At 41.5% G+C, this 27,680-nt stretch overlaps 1 protein-coding gene across 2 annotated transcripts in view; it reads left to right on the top strand.

The window, feature by feature from the left end:
- Nucleotides 1–27,680, top strand: part of MPP7 (MAGUK p55 scaffold protein 7) — a 407,772-nt gene that overhangs the window by 243,034 nt on the left and 137,058 nt on the right. For both annotated transcript variants that reach the window (XM_074984915.1, XM_074984916.1), the window contains one exon: nucleotides 4,075–4,155. In XM_074984915.1, coding sequence (XP_074841016.1) covers nucleotides 4,075–4,155 — 81 coding nt within the window. The remainder of the gene's footprint in view (nucleotides 1–4,074; nucleotides 4,156–27,680) is intronic.

Below are 27,680 nucleotides of genomic sequence, written 5' to 3'. Positions count from 1 at the left end.
ATTTTATTTTATTTTATTTATTCTTGCTTTTTCAACTATTCAGAGTTTCTCCGCAAGTTTTGTAAGATGTTTTCCTTCCATGAAATACAATGTTCCTGAAGCTTATGCATTCACACCTTTGCAGGACGGTTCTGTATTTGGGATGCCAAAAAGGGGTCCTTACTTATTGTTTAAAAGATACTAATTGACCTGTATTTGGGCTCTCCCCTACTGACCTTTTCCGCCAGAAGCTGCGGGAGGCACTTCCCTGACCCTTGGGGAAGCATGGGAGTGTGGTCAGCTGCAACATCCCTGCTGCTTCCCTGGGGCTCCTGGGGAGGGCTGGTGGCTGCCATTTCCCCAGGGCTCCAGAGGAGGGATGGTGGCTGCCACTCCCCCAGGACTCAGAGAGCCCTGGGGACTGCTATTTCCTCAGGGAGCGGTGGGGGGCTGCCACTTCCCCAGGGCTCCTGGAGAGCACCGGCAGCTGCCACCTCATTCCCGGCTCCCCAGGGCTTGGTGGAGCTGGGAGAAGCCACTCCTCCGCACCGTATCTCCCTGTCCTGTATTTGGGACAGGGAGATATGGTCGCCCTACCCTTTGAATATGTCCATTATCTTAGAAGATCAGCTCTGCTATAGTTAGCCAGTGGTGTGTAACATAATTTGAGGGATAAAAAACCTCATCTGAACCTGTTAACAATATTACGCAGTAAGAAATGTATGTCTTTGTCACTGAAACTGCCATAGGTAGATTTTAATCAATTGTAGTGAATGGTATGAAGACAAGGCAAGAGATTACAAAGGGAAGCTGCACTAGAAGACACTAGGAGCTGGTATCATCTCAGATCATATTGTGCTGCTTAAAACTAAATATCTGAAAAAGCATAATACACTAAACCTCAGTCACTAGTTGGCATTGCTTAGTTTTATGGGCCTAAACCAGCCAGCTGACCTCTTAAGCTGATTTGCCATTGTATAAGAACATAAGAATGGCCATACTGGGTCAGACCAAAGGTCCATCCAGCCCAGTATCCCATCTGCCAACAGTGGCCAATGCCAGGTGCCCCAGAGAAGGAGAACAGAAGACAATGATCAAGTGATTTATCTCCTGCCATCCATCTCCTGCCCTTGTACTGAAGGCTAGGGCACCATACTTTACCCCTGGCTAATAGCCATTTATGGACCTAACCTGCAAAAATTTATTGAGCTCTTTTTTAAACTCTAATAAAGTCCTGTCCTTCACAGCCTCCTCCAGCAAGGAGTTCCACAGGTTGACTGTGCGCTGTGTGAAGAAAAATTTCCTTTTATTAGTTTTGAACCTACTACCCATCAATTTAATTTGGTGTCCCCTAGTTCTTGTATTATGGGAAAAGGTAAATAATTTTTCTATATTCACTTTCTCCACACCATTCATGATTTTATATACCTCTATCATATCGCCCCTCAATCGCCTCTTTTCCAGACTGAAAAGTCCCAGTCTCTCTAGCCTCTCCCCATATGGGACCCGTTCCAAACCCCTAATCATCTTAGTCGCCCTTTTCTGAACCTTTTCTAATGCCAATATATCTTTTTTGAGGTGAGGAGACCACATCTGCACTCAGTACTCAAGATGTGGGTGTACCATACTTTTATATAGGGGAAGTATGATATCTTTTGTCTTATTATCGATCCCTTTTTTAATAATTCCTAACATCCTATTTGCTTTACTAACTGCCGCTGCACACTGCATGGATGTCTTCAGAGAACTATCCACTATAACTCCAAGATCCCTTTCCTGATCTGTCGTAGCTAAATTTGACCCCATCATGTTGTATGTATAATTTGGGTTATTTTTTCCAATGTGCATTACCTTACACTTACCCACATTAAATTTCATATGCCATTTTGCTGCCCAATCACTCAGTTTGCTGAGATCTTTTTGTAGTTCTTCACAATCCCTTTTGGTTTTGACTGTCCTGAACAACTTGGTGTCATCTGCAAACTTTGCCACCTCACTGCTTACCTCATTTTCTAGATCATTGATGAACAAGTTGAACAGGATCGGTCCCAGGACTGACCCCTGGGGAACACCACTAGTTACCCCCCTCCATTGTGAAAATTTACCATTTATTCCAACCCTTTGTTTTCTGTCTTTTAACCAATTCCCGATCCATGAAAGGATCTTTCCTCCTATCCCATGACCGCCTAATTTACATAAAAGCCTTTTGTGTGGGACCGTGTCAAAGGCTTTCTGGAAATCTAGGTATATTATGTCCACTGGGTGCCCCTTGTCCGCATGTTTATTAACCCCTTCAAAGAATTCTAATAGATTAGTTAGACACGACTTCCCTCTGCAGAAACCATGCTGACTTTTGCCCAACAATTCGTGCTCTTCTACGTGCCTTGCAATTTTATTCTTTACTATTGTTTCTACTAATTTGCCTGGTACTGATGTTAGACTTATCGGTCTATAATTGCCAGGGTCTCCTCTAGAGCCTTTTTTAAATATTGGTGTTATATTGGCCATCTTCCAGTCATTGGGTACCGAAGCGGATTTAAAGGATAGGTTACAAACCACTGTTAATAACTCCGCAATTTCACATTTGAGTTCTTTCAGAACCCTCGGGTGAATACCGTCTGGTCCTGGAGACTTGTTACTATTCAGCTTATCAATTAACTCCAAAACCTCCTCTAATGTCACTTCAATCTGGGAGAGTTCCTCAGATTTGTCACCTGAAAAGGCTGGCTCAGATTTAGGAACCCCTGTAACATCCTCAGCCGTGAAGACTGAAGCAAAGAAATCATTTATAATACATTATTAATGTAAGAATATAGTAATAAAAGACCTGTTAGATAGCAAAATATTTTGTTGCTGTATACAATCAACATTTGGTTGTATGGGTCAGAGTTAGAGTTATTGGAGTATATACAGTGAACTTTCTTCTCAATTTTCTTAATTCTAAATCAATTGCAATGGAGGGTAATGGAGAAAATATTGAAATTATTCTTCTTAGCTGTTTTCGTGTTTTTAACGCTTAGGGTTTTATGATTGTATTCTGGAAATAAAAGTTACATTATCCATCATAGCAGCTTTTCAGAATCTTTCAGTATTATTTCTGTGAACAGAAATTAATTTTAACTTTTGTATTAAGATGAAATTACTTGATGTAAATAAACATTTTGAGACATTTTTATAGTATCAGTTTAACATTAAAAAGTGATTATATGAAATCATTTTAGATGAGGTACTGGTAATTTCATATTTCTAGACTAGGTTTCTGTGATGTGAAAACTTTTTGGCTTTTCCCTGTCCTGGAAAATAGCTGACATTTGAAATCCTGTAATAGTAAAACATATGCATCTTAAATCCAAATTAGTTAAGAATTTAGTGATAAGAAAATCTCAAGCATGCAAAAAGTAGTTTGGGGATTACATTTTAGACTGTTGCTCTATTGTTCAGCAAACCACAATGTTGTATTATTACCAAACATACATTTCTGATCTGTAGTTAGGACATAATCTGTAGATTTTGTGTGCTTGAATAGCGAGTGACATGTTTTAGTCCATACTATGATGATTAACCTGCTTTACACTTTAAAAAGCTACTTACCGTGTATGTGTAAACATAGTAAAAGATCAGACTGCTTGCTCTGCTGGGGCACTCTGCTTCCCTAGACCATCCCTAAACAGCACAGGTACTGTGGGTTTTTGGAAGCAGTGTGGATTTCACCACCTCATTCAGAAGCTGGTTTTATAGACAGTGACAAATCTTGATCCAGTCATTTTTACAAGCTGTCCTTTGTCTGCAGGCAAAGGACCATTCACTTAAATGAAGTGCTGGGATTTGCTCTCATTGCTATAAATCAGAAAATGTGATCTGGCTGCACTGTTGCCAAATATAATTACCTGAATTAAACTGAGCAGTAAAGTCTGGCTTAGGTCCACTGAGGGCCAGTAAAGAAGCGCAATGATTGATAGTCTGTTTTTCTTCATGCTGTTTGAACCCACTGAAAAGTAATAACCTTGAACAAGATCAATTCTCTGTTGTCACTGTGACACTATGTGAAACAATGCTCTTGCTAATGTTCTTGTGTCAATTCAATCTCCCTCACAGCTGGCTGAAGAGCTGCAGAGCAAGCTACTGAACCCTGAGATCGGAGAGCTGTTGAAACTACTCTCAAAGCCAAATATTAAGGTGAGGGTGTTTTATACCTGCAAAACACATGCACACATTTTTGCAGGCTCCAGAAGGTTTTGTCTGTTTCAATCAAATTTTTCAAATAGTAGGAAGGAAGAGACTCAATATTTATAGCAAAATGTACTGCAAGAAAAAAGTATTTACCATTATCACTAGATTATAATGTTGTTACTGACGTTCACAAAAGTATCACAGTAGAGAGAGATTTGATATTTAGCAGTTTGAAAAAAGTGTTAAGAAATTAAACTCGCAGAATAAAATATTTCTGCAGATGTCTTTCAGTAAACGTAAAAATATGTCAAAATTGCTACGCTGACTGTAATTTGCTTTTTAATTGATGATTAGTACAGAATACATGGAAAGTGAGAATAATATATCTGAAAAGTAGGATTTTATACCTCAGATGATGCATTTAGTTAATTTAGTTCTCAAAAACTTTCCAGAATTCTCCCACTTATCCTACAAAACCACATAGGGTTCTATAAAGTGCCTTGCAGCAGGCATTCAGCACTTTTTAGGTGACAGGATACGTACGGTATGTTGCAAGGTGATTACCCATCTTTGTCCCAGGTGATAGACAGTGCCTAAACTTTCTTAACATATTTCACTCAGCCTTCCAGTCAATAAAATGCCAGTTCCTCATTCACCCACACCTATATTTTATATTGTCAGGTGGCAACAGACTGTGCATTCAACATTAAGAACTTAATGGAATGAGGCTAAAGGATGTTTTGTGGTCCCATTTATGTTGTTTTAAGAAACTGAATTGCTGCCTTTCGAAAGGAATTATGATGGTGTGACCCATTCTATCAGTGTGGTTGTTTGTCCTGCTGCAGTGGCTAGTTCAAGTATGGAGGCTAATGAGTCCGCTTTAGCTTGGCAGCAAGAATGAAGTGATAAACTTGTACATGTGGCATAGCTACTAGAGGGAGGAAGAGGAGCCATGATGTTTTAGCATAGGTTACAATGACTGTCTGTGTTTATACATTTGGTCAGCTCTACTCAAATTCAGCTTGTTTTCTTTGATGGGCGACTGGTTCTTGACTGGGACCTCTAAGTACTATCCTAATACAGATAAGTCTGAGAGGGGTAGCTGTGTTCGTCTCTATCTTCGCAAAACAAAGCAAGCAGTTCTGTAGCACCTGAAAGCTGAGAATTTTGTTTATTAGGCAGTGAGTTTTCATAATCTGAAGAAGTGGGTCTTATTACCTCATAAATAAAATTGTTAGTCTTCAGGGTGCTGCAGGACTGCCTGCTTTGTTTTGTACAGATAAGTCTGGTAAAATTATTGGGCTGGACCTAACCACATCAGCCACACCCTCAGGGGCTCATGCACCTGCACATGCACTAAAGTGATATATGCTATCATGTGCCAGAAATGTCCCTCTGTTATGTACATTGGACAAACTGGACAGTCCCTGTGCCAAAGGAATGAATGAACATAAATCTGACATCAGGAATTGGAATATACATAAACCTGTAGAGGAACACTTTAACCTCCCTGGACATTCAGTTTATTGAATGGATTTAAAAGTAGCTATTCTTCTACAAAAGGATTTTACCACAGGATTACAGAGGGAGACAGCTGAATTGGAATTGGAATTCATTTACAAATTCAGCATATTTAAATTAGGCCTCAACAGAGACCTCAGTTATGGTACGCATTTCAAGGGCAATTTGCCCACCTTTGATGGTCACAGGAATGGCACACATCCCACTTAATTTGTTTCATGTACTGATCATAATAGTCACAGTCACTATAAATGTTCACAAATATGTTTACCCATTAGACAGTGACTCCAGGTATTCTCTAAAATACCATTAATGAAAACTCTTTCCTATTTAATGATCTGTACTTAAGCAGTTGTCTTCTTCATGCTGAGTGGTTACTAGTGTTAAGTGGATTACTCATTTCCAATGTTTATATTGCATATGATGTAAGCATAGGGTTGTAAAATGATTATATACCCATGTAATGTTTGAGTTATTCTGAGCTTGGCATCTTTTGCATATGTGGATTGAACATAACTGACAGAACTCAGTTGTTCCTGCATTTGTCTTACCACAAGGGTTTCTGGCTTGCTGCCTTTCTGTTCCAAACATTTTCCTCCAAGACTGCAATGTTTACATGGTATAGCTTCTGTGGTGCTCTCACCGAGCCTCCAGTCTTTTTATTTTTATTTCTGGGGAGGACCTCTGCAAAAGGACTGTTAAGTCTTAGTATGCTTAGTTTATATTTATACCATGATGTGTTATCCCATTCTTCTACTGAATATGCTGGTATTACATATTGATTACATACACCCATGCTGATAGGTAGCAATGTCTTATTAGTCTTAGGGCTCTGTTTTTGTTTTTGTTTTTTTTCTTTTTAAGCTTTAACTAGCTAAATTCATTGTGGCAATCATAATGGGATTTCTGGGAGGAAAAAAATCCCAGTGTAACATACTGCCTGTTACTGCACTAGTATGAATTTAACAGCCACATTAACGTAGCTGAATACCCTTTATGGCTACAGAACAGGGGAATAACTGGACAGAGTTTAACAGACTCTTTGTGTAACCCTGTTGGGCAATCCTGAACAAAACAGAAACTCCTCACCTCTCTACATGGGTGATCTTGCTAGAGTTTCTGCATGGTCGTGAGTGGCAAGAAGGGTCTATGTGCCTGATACTCTTGCTACTCATGTTCCCCTGACTAGGTTGCTAATAAGAGAAGCCAGAGAACCTTGACTTCTCCCCCTGACATGTTAGCCAAGAAAGATTATGCTACATTCCCTAATGAGTTCTGGATTAATTACTTTATTTCATCTTTCTTCCCTCTGCACCTTGCTCTCCCTGCTGGGCAGAGAGGGGAGTAGGGTGGGAGCTGTCATTTTTATAGTTATAATTCTTCCCTAGGGCTATGCCTTGGACTGTGCACTGCCCTTAAACAGTTTGAGCAATGTCTAGCCCTTTTGTATTATTACATATAAAATTGATATTGAAGCCTGAAAAGTGGCTTGTGGGGTTGATGGGTGGGGAGGTAAGCTGGGTGGGGAATTTGGTCCAGATAGCTGAGCAGGCAGTTTCTAAATAGTTAGTATCTCTTAGGGTAGCAGAATTTTTTTCAGTAGTTGAAATTGTCCAGGATGTCGATTATATGGAGGTTATTGTTCTGTTGGGAGATCTTCCTCTCATGATCCAGTTTATAAGTAACAACAAGAAGTCCTGTGGCACTGTACAGACTAACAGATATTCTGGAGCATAAGCTTTCGTGGGCAAAGACCAAGCGTGTCTTTGCCCACAAAAGCTTATGCTCCAAAATATCTGTTAGTCTGTAAGGTGCTATGGGACTTGTTGTTTTTGAAGATACAGACTAACTCAGCTACTCCTCTGATACAGTTTATAAGTGAAACTGTACCTGGGGCCAGATGGAGTATTTCCCATTTTCTTCCATCCCCACTTTAATATCTTCATTGCCAGGCTGCATTACCCTAAGATCATGTTCCCACTGACCTGATTGTGGAACAGGGTCAGACACAGGCCAGTGGCACCAGGATGCACAGGACTGGTTAAGAACAAAGTATAAAAGTTTTTGGAAACTGCACTGTGTAGATGAACTCAAGAAAACAAAAAAAGTCAACTTTTACTGGTAAGATATATGAGTATGTGTACTTCTAAATCCTATGAAACATAAGGATTGTCACATTGTCTTGTTACATCTAAAGGACAGGAGACATTTGACATGGGTTTAATCAGGCTGCAGCTTCATTATTAGATGTCTGGACCTACCCAGCAGATAATTGTGTACAGTGCAGGGTAACTTCCATGTTTGTTCCGTTATTACCTATGGGGGCTTTTCCCAGTCTCCCTCTTTTTCCATCTTTGTCCCTCTAGCAAATCTATTGTCAGAACTGTACTATATCCAGGATGAGGGGCTTCCAACCACTACCCCTGTTTTTTACCTGGTCCCTTCAGCATAATCATTATTGGGACCTCACTATCCACACCCACCTCATAGCAGGGTTAAGGTGCGCTTTAAGACCGGTGGGTAGGATCAGTGCAGTACCAGTCATATGCATGATCTTTGTAAATTGCTTTAATGAACACTTCTTTTAAAGTCCTTTTCCAAATCATTTATCTGGTCACTATATATCTTTCCTGTGGAATACTAGTGCTGTACATTTGCCCTGCACTTAATTAAAGAGTTGCAAGTGCATCATATGGCCCACTGAACATCATGCCATGAATGAACAATACCCTTCCTGAAATCTGCTGTGGGAAAGGTAAGAAAGGATAGCTAGCATAATCCCCCAAACCTGGTATTTTACTAAGAATTGGGCGGGGGAGTGTCCTGCCTGAGCCTTGGTGTGTGTAAAAGAAGAAACATTATGCTTCTCTTTTGTAAGCTCTGCATTTACAGAACAAAAAAGAAGTCATGTAGCACTTCAAAGACTAACAAAATAATTTACTAGGTGATGAGCTTCTGTGGGGCAGACCCACTTCTTCAGATCATAGCCATACCAGAACAAACTCAATATATAAAGCACAGAGGTCCAAAAATTGTTATCAAGGTTGGCAAATCAGAAGAGCAGAGAGACGGCGGGGGGGCTTGGGGTGGGGAAGTTAAGAGTTAGATAAGACATCAAAGTATGTAAAAGAGTCCTTATAATGGATCAGGTGATCACTGTCCCTGTTGAAACCACATGTTAATATGTCAAATTTGAATGTGAATGTTAGTTGTGAACATTCCCTCTGTAGACAGTTGTTAAAGTCCCTTTTCAGCAGAACACAAACTTTCAGAGCTTTAACAGAATGACCCACTCCATTAAACCTGGCTGGACACATTTGTGTATTTGGAGTTTTTTGATGTCTGTTCTGTGTCCATTCATTCTTTGTCTAAGAGTGTTTGCAGTCTGTCCTATATATGTGGTGTGTGGGCATTGTTGGCATGTGATGGCTTATATTATTTTAGTTGGGGAACAGGAGAATGTGCACATTAACACATGGTTTGAACAGGGACGGCAATTACCTGACCCGTTACAAGGACTTTTCTTCATACTTTGATATTTTATCTAACTCTTAACTTCCCCACCCCACACCTCCCTGACATCCCTCTGCTCTTCTGATTTGCCAACCTTGATAACAATTTTTGGACCTCTGTGCTTTATATATTGTCTCAGTTCTGGTAAGGCTATGGTCTGAAGAAGTGGGTCTGTTCCATGAAAGCTCATCGCCTAATACATTATTTTGTTAGTCTTTAAAGTGCTATATCACTGGTTTTTTGTTTTGGTAGAATACAGACTAACTCTGTCACTCTGCATTCACAGGTGATGAGGCTATCTGCCCCTTTTGCAACAGTTTTTCTCTCTCTCCAGCTTTCCTTCATTTCCCCCACAGTCAAACACTGTTTCCTTAATTTGTCAAGAACAACCATCACCATCCTCCTTACTAAAAGGTGCAGCATGGTCATGTGTATCTCTTGATTTTATTAAGCTCTGACAAGTTCATGTTATCCAGTTGGGTTTCTGCTCACAAAGGAATCTCCAGAAGTAAGAAATAACTTCCAGAAGAGACATTTAATTTGTTGGAATTGCAGCTTAAAAGGTAATGCAAACTTATGCCAAGAATATTCTTTAGAAACCGGTAGATTTTAAATTAAAGGGACTTGGCCAGTATTTTAAAAAGTCACATAATATCTATCATACTAAACATTAAACACACTAAACACACATCCCACCTGGAATTCCTCTTCCTATACTGCAGGAGTAGGGAACCTTTTTTTGATTGGGATCCACTGACCCAAAGTGAGGAGGAAAAACAAAACACTCCCCCAATGCCAAAAAAAAACCCCAACAACAACCCTAAACCCTGGTCCCAGAGAAGCAAAAATACATACATACACACACTGTTCCCTTAGAAACAAACAGAAATAAACCTCATGGGCCTGGTTCCTAAGAAATAAACAAAAAGACTCACTTGGGGCACTCCCTCACTGAGCTGAATCCTGCCCTCAGCTTCCCTTGGCTCAGATAGAGGCAAGGCTCAGCCCCTACCCCACTCTCCCTCCCTGCCTCCTGCAGCAAGGGGAGCCGCACTAGAACGTCAACCTCATGCTCACACTGAGATAGAGAGACTTGCACCTGGGGTGGCATGCTTGTGAAAGTTCTCCCCACTGGTGGGATGGGGAGGGAAGCCCAAACTTTGTTTCTGACTGGATCAAGGGAGGCTAGGTGCCAGATCTGGCTCATGGGACTTTAAAAGAAGTGTTAATTAAAGACTTTTATCCACACCAATTAAAACAACCGAGACATAGACCAGAGTGTTCTGACTCCAGGAAGAAATCAAGTGGTTTTCTTCTTCTATGCATAAGATACCTCAGAGTGGATTATGACCAAATATTACAGTTTGAGTATTTGTTCAGTCATGCACATTTAAAATATAGTTGCAGAAAACCATACACAGCTAATGTTTGCTAAATTTGCAGTAGCTGATATTTAGTTATGCTTTAAACATCATTGTTGATACCTAAAGTAATGTTTTCATACCTTAGAACTTATTCTCACTTTGTCAACCTGTTCATCTCATATTTATAACAGACTATTAATCTTGATTCATTTATCAGACATTATCTAATTATAAATTATGTAGGAAGGAGTATAACTTCTGTAACTAATTTGTAAAAATATTGACATTTCAAGAATTAAGAAATAAAGTACATTTAGGATATAGTATCTCTGCTTTAGATTCCCTCCCCACCCCCTATTACTAACCTGCTGAATTTAGTCATTTGCAGTGGACCTTCCAGTCAGTGAAAATTAAAGATGCTACTATTTAAAATTTTCAAAACAGTTTTAAACAACTTAGATGAGTAGCTTCTTTGTAGGCAAAATACTTTTAAATTGCTTAATTCATTCTATGTGTCATTCTGTAGCAGTGGTTTTCAACTGGTGTGCCATGAGAACTATCCAAGTGTGCCGTGAAATGTCATCAGTTTCCCCTTGCTGCAGAATGTTGCAGAGTCACTGCTAGGGAAGATGCCAACCCTACAGGAGCCTGTTCATGCTGGGAGGCAGATGAAATGCCCTTCCCTGCTCTGGCAAGGGAGGAGGGAGGAAGGGTGGTAGCCTGTTGGAGCTGGGATGTGGTTTAAGTCCCGCATGCTGGCTCCAATGGGCTGATGGGGAGGGGAGCCTGCTCTCTGCCCTCTGCCCCTGTTCCCCTCAGGTAATCTACTTGGTTACTCAACATCCCTAGTGTGGCACACATTCAAATTGCCTGCCTTTTTTTCAACTTGTCAGAGGCAGTGTATTCTGTGGTGGATTTGAAACATTATTGCATTTGATCCTTATTTAGCTTGTTGTATGCATTATTATGTTGCAAACCTCTCTAGTAAGACTGTAACTATAGTAATTGCAAATAAAGGTGATATTTATGAGCAACCAATTCAGCTGAAAAAAGTGGGTGTGCTTTGGAATTGTTTGTCTCATTGAAGCGTGCAAATGTAGTGCCCATCTTTCAAAACAGAAGAAGGATAATGCAGGGAACTGTAGGCCGGTCAGCCTTACCTCAATCCCTGGGCAAATAAGGGAGAGGATCCTCAAGCAATCCCTTTTGGAGCACTTGGAAGAGGGGAAAGTGATCAAAAGTGGCCAACATGGATTCACCAGAGGCAAGTCCTGCCTGACCAATCTGATTAGCTTCTATGACGAGGTAACAGTCTCTGTGGACATGGGGAAGTCAATGGATGTGATATACCTTGACTTCAGCAAAGCTTTCGATATGGTCTCCCACAACATTCTTGCCCGTAAGTTAAGGAAATATGGATTGGATCCTTGGACTATAAGATGGATAGAAAGCTGGCTTGATGGGCAGGCCCAACAGGTAGTGGTCAATGGCTCAATATCTGGATGGTGGTCAGTTTCAAGCGGAGTGCCGCAAGGCTCAGTTCTGGGGCTGGTGTTGTTCCATATCTTTATTAATGACCTGGATGTGGGACTGGATTGCACCCTCAGCAAGTTTGCAGATGACATAAAACTAGCGGGGAGAGGTAGATACATTGGAGGGTAGAAAGAGGATCCAGAGTGACCTGGATAAATTGGAGGACAGGGCCAAAAGAAATCTGATGTGGTTCAACAAGGAGAAGTGTAGAGTCCTGCACCTGGGGCGGAAGAATCCCAAGCATTGTTATAGACTGGGGACCAAATGGCTCAGCAGCAGTATGATGGAAAGGGACCTAGGGGTTATGGTGGATAAAAGGCTGAATATGAGCAAATAGTGTGCCCTTGTCGCCAAGAAGGCTAACAACATGCAAGGGTGCGTTAGGAGAAGCATTTCCAGCAGATCTAGAGAAGTAGTTGTTCTCCTCTATTTGGCACTGTTGAGGCCACATCTGGAATATTGTGTCCAGTTTTGGGCCTCCCAGTATGAAAAGGATGTGGAGGTACTGGAGCAGGTTCAGCAGAGGGCAACAAAAATGATTAAGGGTCTGGAGCACAAGACCTATGAGGATGGGCTGAGGGATTTGGGCTTGTTTAATTTACAGAAGAGAAGACTGAGGGGTGATTTAATAGCAGCCTTCAACTTCCTGAAGGGGAGCTCTAAAGAGGAGGGCGAGAAACTGTTCTCTGTGGTGTCAGATGGCAGAACAAGGAGTAATGGTCAGAAGTTGAAGAGGGAGAGGTGTAGGTTAGATATTACGAAAAAACTACTTCACCAGGAGGGTGGTGAAGCACTGGAATGTGTTGCCTAGAGAGGTGGTGGATTCTCCATCCCTCAAGGTCTTTAAGTCCCAGCTTGACAAGGTCCTGCATGGGATGACTTAGTGGGGGTTAATCCTTCTTGAAGCAGGGGGCTCAACTAGATGACCTCCTGAGGTACCTTCCAGCCCTATGATTCTATGTTACTGAAAAGGCTGGCAACCATTGTTCTATAGGTTCAAAAGGTCTATTTAACATTAGTGTTTTTGTTAATAATCAAAATTAGTGTTTTTGATAATCAGGCACTCCAGTAGTGATCATCAGTGGATAGATCAATATCAACATGAGTACATTTTACACAGTCCAGCTCTGTGGAAAAAAGATATTATTTGTGATATTGACTAAATGAGATCTTAAAGTTGCAGGATTTGTATTATGTGTATTTAGTAGATTATGTAAGTTTGTTTCCAGTAATATACAAGTAGTGTAATTAATACAAGCTACATTCCAATAGCCTACACTATGTGTCACATTATGGTGTCAGTGCACTAGATTTTGGTGTGCATGTAAAGGCCTTATCAGGTGCCCTACGATGCTGCTTATTAAGGCTGACAAGCCCCATTCACAAGTGATAAAGCTTGTTACAAATTTCATAAATCCATGTGTTGTTTGAGTTGGAGTCCAAGATTTCAGCATTGTGCTGTCTTCTTTTTCACTTTGTGTCCATCTTCTGAATCAAAGCTGCTTCTTGTTGAGCTGCACCCAGTACCATATATTGCCTCTGGAGTGGATGGGATTCTGCACACTCCTCCCAGCTTTCTGCTTTAATGTTGAATGACTTCATATCACTTTTGCAGATGTTGTGGTCCTGCTATGAAAGGTGTCCTGATTTCAGGAGCGATCTTGAATCTCCATGTATAGGGCGACAAGGAGATAGGTGGGGGAGGGGCGGCTCCTCTGAGCTCCACCAAGCCCCGTGGAGCTTGGAAGGGGGTGGCAGCCACTGGCCCTCCCTGAGCCCTGGGGAAGCAACAGCCGCCTGTGCTTCCCTGGAGCTCTGGGGAAGCGGCAGCCGCTGGACCTCCCCAGGAGCCCTGGGGAAGTGGCAGCTGCCTGTGCTCCCTGCCCGCTTCCCTGAGGCTTGAGGAAGTGACCTACCTGCTCTCTGACCAGCAGCTGCATCTGCGCAGCTGGTGGCAGAAAAGGTCAGCAGGCAGAGGGCCCAAATATGGGACAGTTAGTCCCTTTTTAAAAAAAGGAGGGATCCCTTTTTGGCATCCCAAATACAGGACCGTCCCACCAAATACAGGATGGATGGCCACCCTATCCATGTACAAGCTGTTCCTGGGGATACAGTCTCTTGCCATTCTCCTGACTTGACCAAGGCATCACAGCCTCCTTCTCTTGATTTCTAAGGATATGTTTACGCTACTGATTTTTTTCTTTGCCAAAAACTGCCTTTTTGGTGACAAAACAGTGAGGCTATTCTATACTAGACATCAAAGTCGACGGCTGAGATGTAATTTTGCCAACATTTGCATAGCTAAAATCAACTTCTCAGTGGTTGACTACAATGGCTATTTACTCAGAAGAAAGTTGATGGGAGTGTTTCTCCTGTCAATCTTCCCTAATCCTCACTGCTTGCGAGGAGTTCTGGGGTTGAATTTGACCCCAGAAAATGATGTTTCACATGTGTGTGAAGCAAAACCACAGAAGATCAACCCTGAGCAGGTTAATCTTCTGTGGTAGCGTGGCTTTATCCTCAGAAGTTTGCACTGCGATGCGACTTTTTTGTTGGGAGAAACACCTAGTTTCAGTGACAAGAAACTTTGAGCTGTACAATAAACTTTTTCTTTTCCCTTCCCTTTATTTCAACAAAGAGACAATATATAAACAGTGCTGTTTGTTTTGTTGACAGAACTGGCTTCTGCCTGTATCCCACAATGCCTGTCCTGATGGCTCTGTTCCGTGTTTTGATCTCAGCTGCCTGGCGGGCAGGCACCCCTCCTCTTTCAAAGCTCTGGGAAGTATCTGAAAGCTGTGTGCGCTGTTGTTTGGGGAACAAACAAAGAACGCATCATTGGAATGCTCCTCTTCTGCCCTGCACTAGGAACACAGGGACAGGCAGATTGTTGTTGCAGGGGAAGAGGGATGTGCTGCTGTGCTGCTTTCATATTCCTCAGCTCAGAGAGCTACTTTGATGCCCCTCCGAGCATGTTGTGCGAGAACTTGGAGGGAATCCCAAGAGCTGCAGGGATCAGCTCTGCCTTCCCAAACACTTCACTGTGGGATACATACCCACAGTGACGATGGCATCCCCAATGTGGATTTTTGTTTGGTCGACTTTTAGATATTGACATAAGTTTTGCCAACAAAACTTGCGAGTAGAGATATACCCTAAATGTCAGTCCTCAGTGCTCCAGTACCTCTGGGTTTTGTATTTTTTATTCCAACTTTATTTTCAACGATCTTATATGAAAAATGTTCAGAGTCTTGACATACCTGTGTGTGTGTATTTCAGAGTTTGTCTATCCATCTGTCTGTTCTTGCGTATTAAATGGTAAGAGCTAGGACCACCAAATTTGCTGTATAGCTTCTTGTTATCATAACTCAAAGCAAGGTAAGATTTTGGTTGTGTCAGGAATATAAAAAGTGCCTGGAATAGGCTTGCTTCTCATAAAACCATATAGAAAAGAGACAGAATCACCAGGTAGGTGACATCCAGGACACTCCCAGCCTTGAGCTTCCCACCCGCAATTAATACAGGGAAGTTGATGGCTGTTACATTTTGTCAGGGAGCCAGGGGAAAGTGCATATTTGCTGCATTTTCCATTCTGGCTGGGGAGCGCAGGGAACAGAAGAACCTAGACCTTCCCCGCCTGGGATATATGCACCTCTCCCCCAGCTGTGCCTGCTGCAGTGGCCATGGAGAGGCACTTCTCATATGTGACCAAGCAGCTGCAGTAAGAGAGAGCTGGGGTAGTCATTTGTCCCTGGGGCAACTTGTTTACTGAAACCCTCACCCCCAAAAAATAACCCTGAGCAATGCCAGGTAAATCGTGTGTGTGTGTGTGTGTGTGTGTGTGTGCGTGCGTGCGCGCACGCATGCATGCACAGTGACACAGCTTGTTACAAATTTCATAAATCCATGTGGTGTCTGAGATGGAGTCCAAGAGTACAGCATGGTGCTTTCTTCTTTTTCACTTCGCATCCATCTTCTGAATCAAAGCTGCTTCTTGTTGAGTTGCACCCAGTGCCAGATATTGCCTCTGGATTGGCTGGGATTCAGTACACTCCTTCCAGCTTTCTACATCAATGTTGAATGTGTATGTACGCACGCACGCAGATGTACATGGTGTTGCTTGGCTCTTTAACTGAAAGAATTTTTTGAAAATAAATGAGAAATGTACATGCTTTTTTTCTAATGGTACTATTTTTCAAAAATGAATTCAAATGAAGGCTGGGGTAAGGGTTCTGGGGTGTGGAGGGGCAGAGGGTGGCTGGCTTAGGGCACAGGGTTGCAAAGAGTCTGGAGAGAGGCTGTTCACAGTGGTCATGGATGGCAGAACGTGGAACAATGGTCTCAGGTTGCGGTTGGAAAGGTCCAGGTTGATCATTACGAAAAACTTTTTCACTAGTAGGGTGGTGAAACATTGGAATGGTCTACCAAGGGAAGTAGTGGAGTCTCCATCCCTGGAGGTGTTTAAGTCTCGCTTTGACAAAGCCCTGGCGGGGCTGATCTGATTTGTTTGGTCCTGCATAGAGCAGGGGGCTGGACTTGATGGCTTTTTCAGATCTCTTCCAGCTCTGTTGTTCTATGATTCTATGGTGTGCATTTCTCTGCACAGATCTTGAACAACACAGTCCACATTCTCACAGAGAACACAATAACTATGCACTGCATAAACAAATGGCAGAATGTGCTCTAAACAACTCTGCCGGGAAGCAGTGTACCTCTGGGAGTGGTGTACCCCCGACAAATACATAATCATGGTGGCCTATATACTGGGCAAGAGCAACATCCTGGCCAACTATCTCAGTCACAATTTCCCTTTAGATCATGAGTGGCAGATCAACAGGTCCATCATCCGCTACGTCTTCCACAAATGGGGCTTCCTGACCTGACAACTGCCACAGCTCCTCTGCCACCTGCTTTGATCCAGACATGGATTAGACTGCAGTTCACTGGGGGATGCATTCAGCATCACATGGAATGCACCTTTATCATATGCATTCCTACCAGTCCCTCTCATCCAGAGGGTTGTGACCAAGATAAAATGGGATGGACCTCGGGTCATACTTACAGCACCCAAATGTCCCAGACAAAACTGGTTCTCGGAGCTGATGCTCCTCTCCAGATGTCCTATGCACTGCTTACCTCCCGTGCCAGTGCTCTTGACCTTGCAGAACAGATGCATCTGTCTCCCAGCCATGGACTGCCTTCACCTCCATGCATGGTTCCTGGCTGGCTAACAGAACTAGAGCTCAGTTATCCTCCCCAGGTCTACTTGATCCTCAAAAACAGCGGGAGGCCTGCAACAAGAACGATATATTCACAAAAATGGTGGCGTTTTGTAGACTGGTGTCGCACACAAGCATGTGACCCTGTGCAAGCAGGGATCCCATATATATTTACCTACTTACTACACCTGCAACAAACAAGCTTATCAATAAGCACTATTAAGGTCCACCTAGCTGCCATATTGGTTTTCCACCCACCAGTGCAAGACTACTCAGTGTTTACTCAACCTTCCGTAAAACGCTTCCTGACGAGGCTATATAACACATACTCACCAATTAAAGAACCCATACCAGCATGGGACCTTAACCTTGTTCTCATAGCCCTAGTGGAGAAACCATTTGAACCCTTGGCCACCTGCTCTTTACTATATCTGTCCATGAAATTAGCCTTCCTTGTAGCAATAACCTTGACATTGAGGGTAAGAGAATCAATGCACTCATGTCTGAACCACCATATACAATCTTTCATACAGACAAAGCGATCTTACGAACCCCCCCCTAAATTCCTCTCCAAAGTACTTACCTTGTTCTGTTGCAAAGAAACTGTGTACTTTACCTGTGTTCTTCTCCAAACTGCACACATGCAGTAGGGACAGAATCATGCATACCTGTGATGTCCAGCTAACATTGGCCTTTTACTTAGAAAGAAATCAGTCCTTCAGGAGAACAACACGGTTATTCATTTCTACTGCCGATAGATCCTGTGACATGCCCATCTCCAAACAGAAACTCTTGAAATGGATTTGTAGCTGCATAAAGCTTGCCTATTTTAAAGCTCATAGACAATCCCCATTAGGCATTTGGGTGCATTCCACATGTGCGATGGCTGCATCTGCAGCCTATCTGCGAGGCCTATCCACTGAGGACATTTGTAGAGCAGCCACATAGGCCTCCACTCACACATTCACACATCATTATGCCATACAAACCTACTCCAACTCTCAGGCTATATTTGGCCAATCGGTACTATCATCAACCGATACACATCACCCAAAGGACCCACCTCCTACCAATGACACTGCTCTGTAGTAGCTAAAGTAGAGCACCCACGGGTACCCTTGAAGAGGGAGAAGTTACTGACCTCTGCAGTAACTGGAATTCTTTGAGATGGTCATCCCCATGTATGCTCCGCCACACACCCTCTTCCCCACTGCTTCGGATTTCTACCTTGACATCGGGATCAGAGAAGAACAGAAGTGACAGGCTGCCTGCACTTGTTCAGTGGCTGTCACAGGTGTCTCATGCCTGTGCTCTGTGCATGCGGACAGCCGGCTGAAGGACACTGCTACACAAACATCTTTGACCTGTGGGTACAGCAGAGCTGACACACATAATGTGGAGCACCCACAAGCACAGCAGAGCAGGCACACCTAAGGTGGAGCACCCACGGGGATGACAATCTTAAAGAACTCCAGTTACTGCAGAAGTGAGTAACCTCTCCTTAATGCATTTTAAAAGGTTTTATTTAGCATACAAAGTATTATCTTTCAGTTAAACAAAATAAAGAACTATATCATCTTGGCAGCTTCTTCAACTCTTCTGGGCCTTGGTTTATTCTTACAAATCAAAACACACATGAACCTGCAGCTGTGACAAGAAACATAGATAACACACCACCTGATTATTTCTGGGGTTTTCTTATCATGTGTCTTTTTAAGATGTTTGTTAATACAAATGAAGCTAGTCCTTTAAATTAGTTTCTATACCTCTACCCAAAATTAGTTAATACAGGTGTCCTCCATCGTTTTCATCATATTCTTTCACTCATACGTAGAGCACTGCAAGCACTGCACAGATACAAAATTTTTATCCCTATCAAAATGCAATACAGAAAAATGATATCTGGATGTAAGCAGATACCTGTGAATTTGCAGGACTCTCCTCATATGTGTCATAACCACAGATAAACAAAGGAAGGAGGTTTGTGTTGCCATACATGCATTTTATTTTGGATAATAAACAACAATGAGCTGCATGTGAGGGTGTTATTTCCTGACTTATTTAGATATGGAATATTGCATGACTTGTAACTTGTTTTTTCAACTCCTGTAGTGAATTTTTCAGAGGTTTTTAATTCCTGAGGTAAAGCTGTAATTTAGATATTTTACTGTTTCCACCTGACCTTGCTTCTTCGCTAAGAGAACACTTTTATGAATAATTTGTATTTTCAAGACTCATATTTTACATTGCCACTGTCCTTCTGGATAACTGTATAAACTGTGCCTTGGTACTCTACATACTTGAGTGAAGCCTGTGCAATTACCTCTTTGTTTTTCCTGTGGTCAATTTCCTTCTCCACTTACCACCCCGCCTGCCGCCCCCCAAAAAAGAGTTTTTGTCAAGTGTAACCTTAGATTCCTACTACAGTCTCAATACTGTATAAAGGTGTGCATTATTTCTCCAAACTGTATTGGATTAGCACCTTGGATTCTTTCCAGATAAGTCATGTATGGTGGATTTTTCGTACTTCTGAGAACTGATCATTATTTACCTATAACAATAAGACCCAGGAACATTTATCATTTGGAATCTCTTTCTCAAGGGAGGAGTATACTTCTGAAATGTCATTTTGACTCTTAACAGAATTTCTTTTCTTTTTTTTTTTCCCCCCCAGATCTTCATTTTACATAGTGCTTGTATACATCCTGGGAGTAAAACAAATCGTTCATTAAAGTGTTCCTGGTTTAAATATGTGTATATATGTATTCAGAGTGACACACTAACTACAAAGTCTAGTGAACAGTTGAAACAGGAATATCTTCAGTGCTAGACACTGTATTCCTTATCTGCTGCCCTTGTGTTGCTTAGAAATGATGTGTATGTGTATATAAATATATCTCTGTGTGTGTATGTGAATGTGGTAAAGTTTGGAGACATACACACTTTTAGCTATATGTTTTTTGTTTAAAATAAAACTTTTCTAAAACTTAGCAATCAATTATAAATTATTACTTGGTCCATAAAGACAGTAGTACGCTGCAGGTTATAATTACTTTCTTCTACAGTCCTTTTTTTGCTTCAGTCCTGTGATGGGGTGTTGATGCCAAACTTGCCCGAAAAATGTTAATGTACCCTGAGGAGGGGGCTTATTAACCCAACAGGCTGCAGGTGAGGGGAATCAGGTGGCTAACTAATCCCCCTGTCTAGGTAAAGACAAGAAATTGGCAACATGGATGGCACTGCTGGGAAATAGATGGTGGTTGCTCCCTGGCATACCCAGGGAAGCGAGAAGAGTGAGAAGATGAGGAAAGGCCCAGTATAGGCAGTAAAGTCTGGAAGGGAAGAGACCTTGGCTGTTGACTAGAGGGTCTTTCAGCTGGAATCCAGAGTAGAGGGCAGTCCTGGGTTCCCCTGCCAACCACATAGAAAGTCTCCCCAGAGGGCAGCGAATGAGAAGTCTGCCTACAAGTGAAGAAGAAGAGATTTTAATGCTCTGGAATGTAAAACAAGCATATAAGGACCAGACTGGAAGAGCAAGTCACAAAGAGGAGGCTGCAGTTCCAAGAGGAAAAGAAAGGCCAAGAGAAAGAGAGGGACCGTGAGAAGAAGTGCTGGACGTTGCAGAGAGCTGTTCCCCAGAGTGACCAGAAGGAGGGGCTACCTGCGATGTGTGAGTACCCCTATGACAAGCTGGTACAGAAGAAACTTCTGATAGACTGTTGTGAGTTGAAATTAGTAGATATAACAGGTTTTTCCATATCTCATGGATTTGTAAATCATCAGGCTTCATTTGAAGTGCAGGCTATTTATGAAATGTTCTCTAAGTAGAGGATGTTTCTGCTTCTGTTTTGTCCTCTCTTTCTTCATCCATGTTGAAGAAGTACCTATCTCTTTACTGAATCCTACAGCATGTGGAAAATGGAGTCAAAATTCCTCTAAATATATACAGGTGTATTTCTGGTTGTGTGACTTAGATGTTCCATAGTGTTCTCTAGGTATAATTGTAGCATTGATGTCTGCAAGGTGTGGGAGTTCTCATGCCTTTTCAGGCCACCATTGGCTTTTCAGAGTCCTTATTTTATGTTGAACTTCTGCCTTGGCCTTGATATGCACTTCCCTCTTCGTTGCACAGTTGATGTTGCTTTGCCAGGCCCTAAGGGCTTTCCATTTTGCCTCAGTCAGATGTTCAGTTTCCACATCATTCTTATAAAATCAGTCCTGATGCTTCCTGGACTGGTAGCCAATGGCTTCAAATTATGGCATTTTTCAATTGGCTCCAGGGTTCTTCCACATTTTCAGGCAGTTCCCTTTAGATTGCTATCTGGAAATTATTTTGTCTGATGGGGACTTTCAAGCCTTGTATGTTGATCTTTAATTGAATCAGTTTCCTGTGAGGTCTCCATTTGGTAACAATCCTGATCACCATTGTGGATCAAATAAGGCAGTGATCAGTCCAGCAGTCATCAGCACTAGTCATTGCACATGTGAGAAGGACATTGCGCCAATCCCGAGCATGGATGTTGACATGGTCTTAAAGGCAATTGTAGATATGCAGTTCCAGCTATGGCAAGTAGGTGCACAAAATTAACCTGACCCAGGTTGATCTTCTGGGTAGTGAAGCCATATCCTGAGCTATGCAAACTCTTCTTTTGCCCGCCTGACACAAAGGGTGTTCAAGAACTGGGACATCTATCCCAAGACAAAGCTCCTTCTATACAATGCAGTAGCTGTTCCAACATTACTGTATGCATGTGAACTTTGGACAACATGCCAATGTCATTTAAAGGCACTTGAACAATATCATTAATGCTGCCTCAGGAGAATCTAAATATGTCTTGGGAGGATAGGTGCATAAACAATAGCATCCTGGAAGAGATGAACATGGCCGGCACTGAAGCCATTATTATTTACCAACAACTTCAATGGACTGGTCAAGTGGTCCAGATGTCTGATCAGTGGCTCCCAAAATAGATTATTTTTTCTGAGTTGAAGGAAGGACAGAGGAGCATTGGAGGGGCCAAAGGAAGTGATTTAAGGACACACTGAAGGCACACATGAGAAAGTGCAACATCAGTATTAGCACTTGGGAGAACATTGCCCAGAACTGTCCCCAAGGGACGGTGAGGGGGTGGCACAGTTTGAGACGTCCCACTGCAGTGCAGATGTGGCGATGCGGAGAAGAAGAAAAGAGTGGCAAAAACTGTCCCATGCTCTTCCAACAGCTACCAGTACCTGCCCCTTCTGCAATAAGGCCTGCAGCTGCAGAATCAGGCTGGTCAGCCATCAATGCTCTCACAAATAGGAGGTTGACAGGAAGACATCCTACTGGTCATCGAGTAACTGCCAAGAAAAGAAAGATGATTGTCAATACTAGTTCGTGCCTCCTGGTTTATGTAGTAGTTCAGGTGAAAAAGACAGTATTCAGCACTACGTAATGTATATATAGGTATATGTGTTTTTTGTATGAAAATGCTATGTTTTACAAATGTGAAACTTCTTTGCAAACTAAAGCCAGTGTTTTGTAAGAGCAGTGGAATATTATTATGATGTGGAGCTCCAACATGACGTTTTAAAGGTTTCAATTTCAATTCCAGTTTTAACTGAAAATGTTCATGAGTAAAAATTCTCCATTCCTTCTTTAAGAAGTTGGCAAAGGTATGTTCTGTTTCATACAGAGCCATGGCACATGAACACAATTTTTCTTAATTTTTCAAATTTTCAATTTTAAAAACCAAAGAAATAAATCATAGGAGTTCATTTTCAGGTAGCTAAATTTTGTTACTCTGGCTCCTGACCAAAAGGTTTGCTGCGTCACAATATATATATATATATATATGCTATGCCAGCTTTCATCCATGTTTTCTGGGCATTGAGTCAGTTTGAATTGGAGACTGTTACATATGATAGATTATTCAGATTTTACTTTTATTCAATACTGGGATTTTAATAGCAGTTGCATACCTAATTTCCTACATATTACGTTGTCACATTTTACCTTTTTCAAATTAATTCCTGTCAAAGTGAGTTTAGTGGGTTTTGATTTGTGTAACGTAATTGTTCTTGTTAACAATGGGCTAGCCACCATGTGGATTCACGTTAAAAAAAGGTAAGCCACAGTGGAAATTATTTTTTTAAATAGTGGTCAATTTCTTTGGCTTTAAAAGAACATGGAGTTTTTTTCTAACCACTTAAGAATGATTGTGATAATGTTGACTGCTTGTAGTAAAATTATTTACCTACTGTTTGCTATATTAAAAGGATTGCCAACCCCTGGCATGAAGTGCAGAAAGAAGTACATAACAACACAAGGCACAACTGTGAATAACTGAATGTATCAAAGTGCAAAAAAATCTAAACTATTTGGCATACTTCAGAAACTGTACCTTTAGCTCTACTGAGAACAAGCACTGGAAATTCTCATAAGTATTTTTCTTGGCTACTTTTTGTTACATTAGAGCAAGTAGAATTTTGAAAGCAAGGTAATTTAGACTGAAGAGAAAACCACTCTTGCATGACTAGGAATACTTGTCCACAGACATCCTTTCCTGAAAAATGATATTGAGAGAAAGTACAGAAATTTGGAGGTTATTTATATTTTAAAATGTTTTCAGAGTAGAAAACTGAGGAGAAAGTGGTATGCAACCATTGGTTTAGCATATAAAGTAATAAAAAAGATATGTGCTTCCTGTTTCGTTATTTTCAATAGACTTTAAATTAATGCTAAAAATATGTATGTTTAAATAGACTCACTTTTCATCACCTTTATGTACTTCAGCTTTATACATGATATCACCCTTTGGATCTTGAGCTAGAGTCAATACCAAAACTTCAACACACAGTGAAACCTGAGCTACTTCACTGCTTTTAGTTTAACTATTTCTTGTATAATCACACTTGAATTTTAAAATATGTTTTAGGTATTTTTTAATTTAATTTTTACAATTACTCTGCGTTTTCTTGGTAGTCTAAAGCTGTTGATGAGAAATTGAAAAATTGTGTCCCCCATTTAATGATGTGTTTGCTGCCATCATCATAGCTTTTTGGTGCACATTTGATTCTTATGGACGTCTACTGGCTTGGCCTGGTAAGAATGCCTATTACTTTGAATGATTTATTGAAGCTTTTGTCAAAAGAGCCTGAATTACATTAGACAGTGGTTGCTTAGCAGCTGAATTTAATGGACTAGGATCAGTACAGCAGGCATGTCATGAACTAAAATTTATCATTCCATCATTATACCCCAAAGATAATAACATAATCAGATATGTCCTGTAGGTAGCAACAAATAATTTAAGGGGTGTTTACCTATGAACAGCCATACTAAGTCACACCAAAGGTCCACCTAGTCCAGTATCCTGTCATGAGACAATGGCCAATGGGAGGTACCTCAGAGGTAGTGAATAGAAGATGTAATCATTGAGTGATCCCTATCCTGTCATCCATTTCCAGCCTCCGACAAATGGAGGCTAGGGACACTGTTCCCACTCATCCTGATTAATAAGTATTGATGGAGCTAACCTCCATGAATTTATCTAGTTCTTTTTTGGAGTCATGTATAGTATTGACCTTCATGGCATCCTCTTGCAGGGAGGCACACAGGTTGAACACATGTTGTGTGGAGAAGTACTTTCTTTTGCTGGTTTTAAGCCCATTGCCTATTAATTTCATTTGGTGACCCCTAATTCTTGTTATGGAAAGGAGTAAATAACTTTTCATCATTTACTTTCCCCACACCAGTCATAATTTTGTAGACCTGTGTCATATCCCCATTTAGTCATCTCTTTTCCAAGCTGAATAGTCCCAGTGTTATTAATCTCTCCTCATATGGCAACCGTTCCATGGCCCTAATACTTTTTGTTGCCATTTTCTGAACCTTTTCCAGTTCCAATATATCGTTTTGAGATGAAGTGACCACATCTGACACAATATTCAAGATGTGGGCATACCATGGAGTTTTAGAGGCAATAAGATATTTTCTGTCTTATTATATATCCCTTCCTTATTGATTCCCAACATTCTGTTGGTTTTTTGATTGCTGATACAAATCAATTGGATGTTTTCAGAGAACTCTCCACAATGACTCCCAAGATCTCTCTCTCCTATCCCTCATAACAACAGCTAATTTAGACCCTATCATTTTATATATATAGTTGGGATGATGTTTTCTGATATGCATTACTTTGCATTTATCAGCATTGAATTTCCTCTGACATTTTGTTGCTCGATCACCCATTTTTGTAAAATCCTTTTGAACAGTATCAGAGAAGTAGCCGTGTTAGTCTATATCCACAAAAACAACAAGAAGTCCTGTGGCACATTATAGACGAACAAATTTTTTGGAGCATAAGCTTTTCTGGGCAAAGACCCACTTAGATGCATTGGAGATTACAGAGGCAGGTCTAATTATACAGGCTCATGAAAAGAAGGGAGACTTCATCAACTCTGGTCTTCCTCTTGGTTGGTACTCTCTTCTTTTCATGAGCCTGTATATTTAGACCTGCCTCTGGACAGTGCATCTGATGAAGTGGGTCTTTGCCCACAAAAGCTTATGCGCCAAAAAGTCTGTTAGTCTATCAGGTGCCACAGGACTTCACATTGTTTTTGCGGATACAAACTAACACGGTGAACCCACTGAGACTTGTAACCATGCAAGACAATGTATTTAGCTGTATTGAGTGGAAATCCATCAACCTCATGAAAAAACTTGCACAGATACAGACAGACATCATCACCTTCTCCAAATGCAAAGGGATGGACATCATATCAAATGGACTGAAGGTGAAAAAATCTACTGCAGTCAAACTACTACACAGACTATGGTGTGAGATTGTGTTATACACTCTCTAAGAAGCTGAGGAACCACCTGATCAGCATCCTGTACAGCAAACAGGAAAACATTGAAAAAGAGCTCTCAAATCTGGAAACTCTCATAAAAAGAACTGCCTTCCACACAAAGTTCCACGTGGCTGGACTTTACTAAAACAAGAGAGGAGATTTACAATGCACACTTCACTTCTCTACAGAACAAAAAGGACTGTAAACTATGTAAACACCTGCTTGCCACATGGGATGGCAGTAGGAGTACACTTAACTCACCCAGCAATATTGTCAATCTATCCAGCTACACACTCAACCCAGCAGAAGAGTCAGCCCTATCTTGGGGTCTTTCTTTTTGCCTCACCAACCACACAAACATGATACAGTTCTGCAGGGATCTGAAAGCCTACTTTTGCCATCTTTGCTCAAGGAATACTTTCAACACCACACTGAATAGTGCACTGATCCAGAGATATCCTCTCACCTACGGTACAAGAAGAAGAATTCTGTATGGACTCTCCCTGACAGGCAAAATGACAGACCAGACGTATACGTGGAGTGCTTCCGCCAATGTGCACAGGCAGAAATTGTGGAAAAACGGCACTGCTTGTCCCATAACTTCAGCTGTGTAGAATGCAATGTCATCAATAGTCTCAGAGATAACTCTGACATCCTAATCAAAGAGGCTGGCAAAAGAGGTTCTGTTGCCATCATGAATAGGACAGACTACCAAAAGGAGGCTGCCAGGCAACTCTCCAATATCACATTCTACAAGCCACTGTCCTCTGATCCCACTGAGGAGTATACAAAGAAACTACACCATCTGTTCAAGACACTCTCTACAAAAACACAGGAACAAGTCTGTGCAGACACTTCATTAGAGCCTCAGCCAGATTTATTCTGTCTACTACCCAAGATCCATAAACCTGGAAATCCTGGACACCCCATCATCTCTGGCATTGGCACTCTCACTACATAATTGACTGGATATGTGGAATCTCTGCTCAGACCCTACACTACCAGCACTCCCAGCTATTTTTAAGACACCACCAACTTCCTGAGGAAACTACAATACATTGATGACCTTCCTAAAAACACCATCCTGGCCACCATGAACGTAGAGATCCTTTATACTAATATCCCACACAACAATGGACTTCAAGCTGTTAGGAACAGTATCCCTGATGATGCCAAGGCACAACTGTTGGTGGAGCTTTGTGACTTTGTCCTCACCCACAACTATTTTAGATTTGAGGACAATTTATACCTTCAAATCAATGGCACTACTATGGGCACCTGCTTGGACCCACTGCAAGCAAATATTTTTATGTCTGACCTGGAACAACACTTCCTCAGTTCTCGTCCCCTAACACCCTTCCTCTTCTTGTGCTACATTAGAATCATAGAACACTAGAAATGGAAGGGACCTCGAGAGATCATTGAGACCAGTCCTCTGCCCTCACGGCAGAACCAAGCACAATCTAGATCATCCCCAATAGATGTTTGTCTAACCTGCTCTTAAATATCTCCAGTAATGGAGATTCCACAACCTCCCTAGGTGCCT

The sequence above is a fragment of the Carettochelys insculpta genome, chromosome 2, assembly GCF_033958435.1.
Source record: "Carettochelys insculpta isolate YL-2023 chromosome 2, ASM3395843v1, whole genome shotgun sequence".
Taxonomy (NCBI): domain Eukaryota; kingdom Metazoa; phylum Chordata; order Testudines; family Carettochelyidae; genus Carettochelys; species Carettochelys insculpta.
Note: the sequence above shows the minus strand (reverse complement) of the source record. Positions and strands in the feature narration are given on the sequence as shown.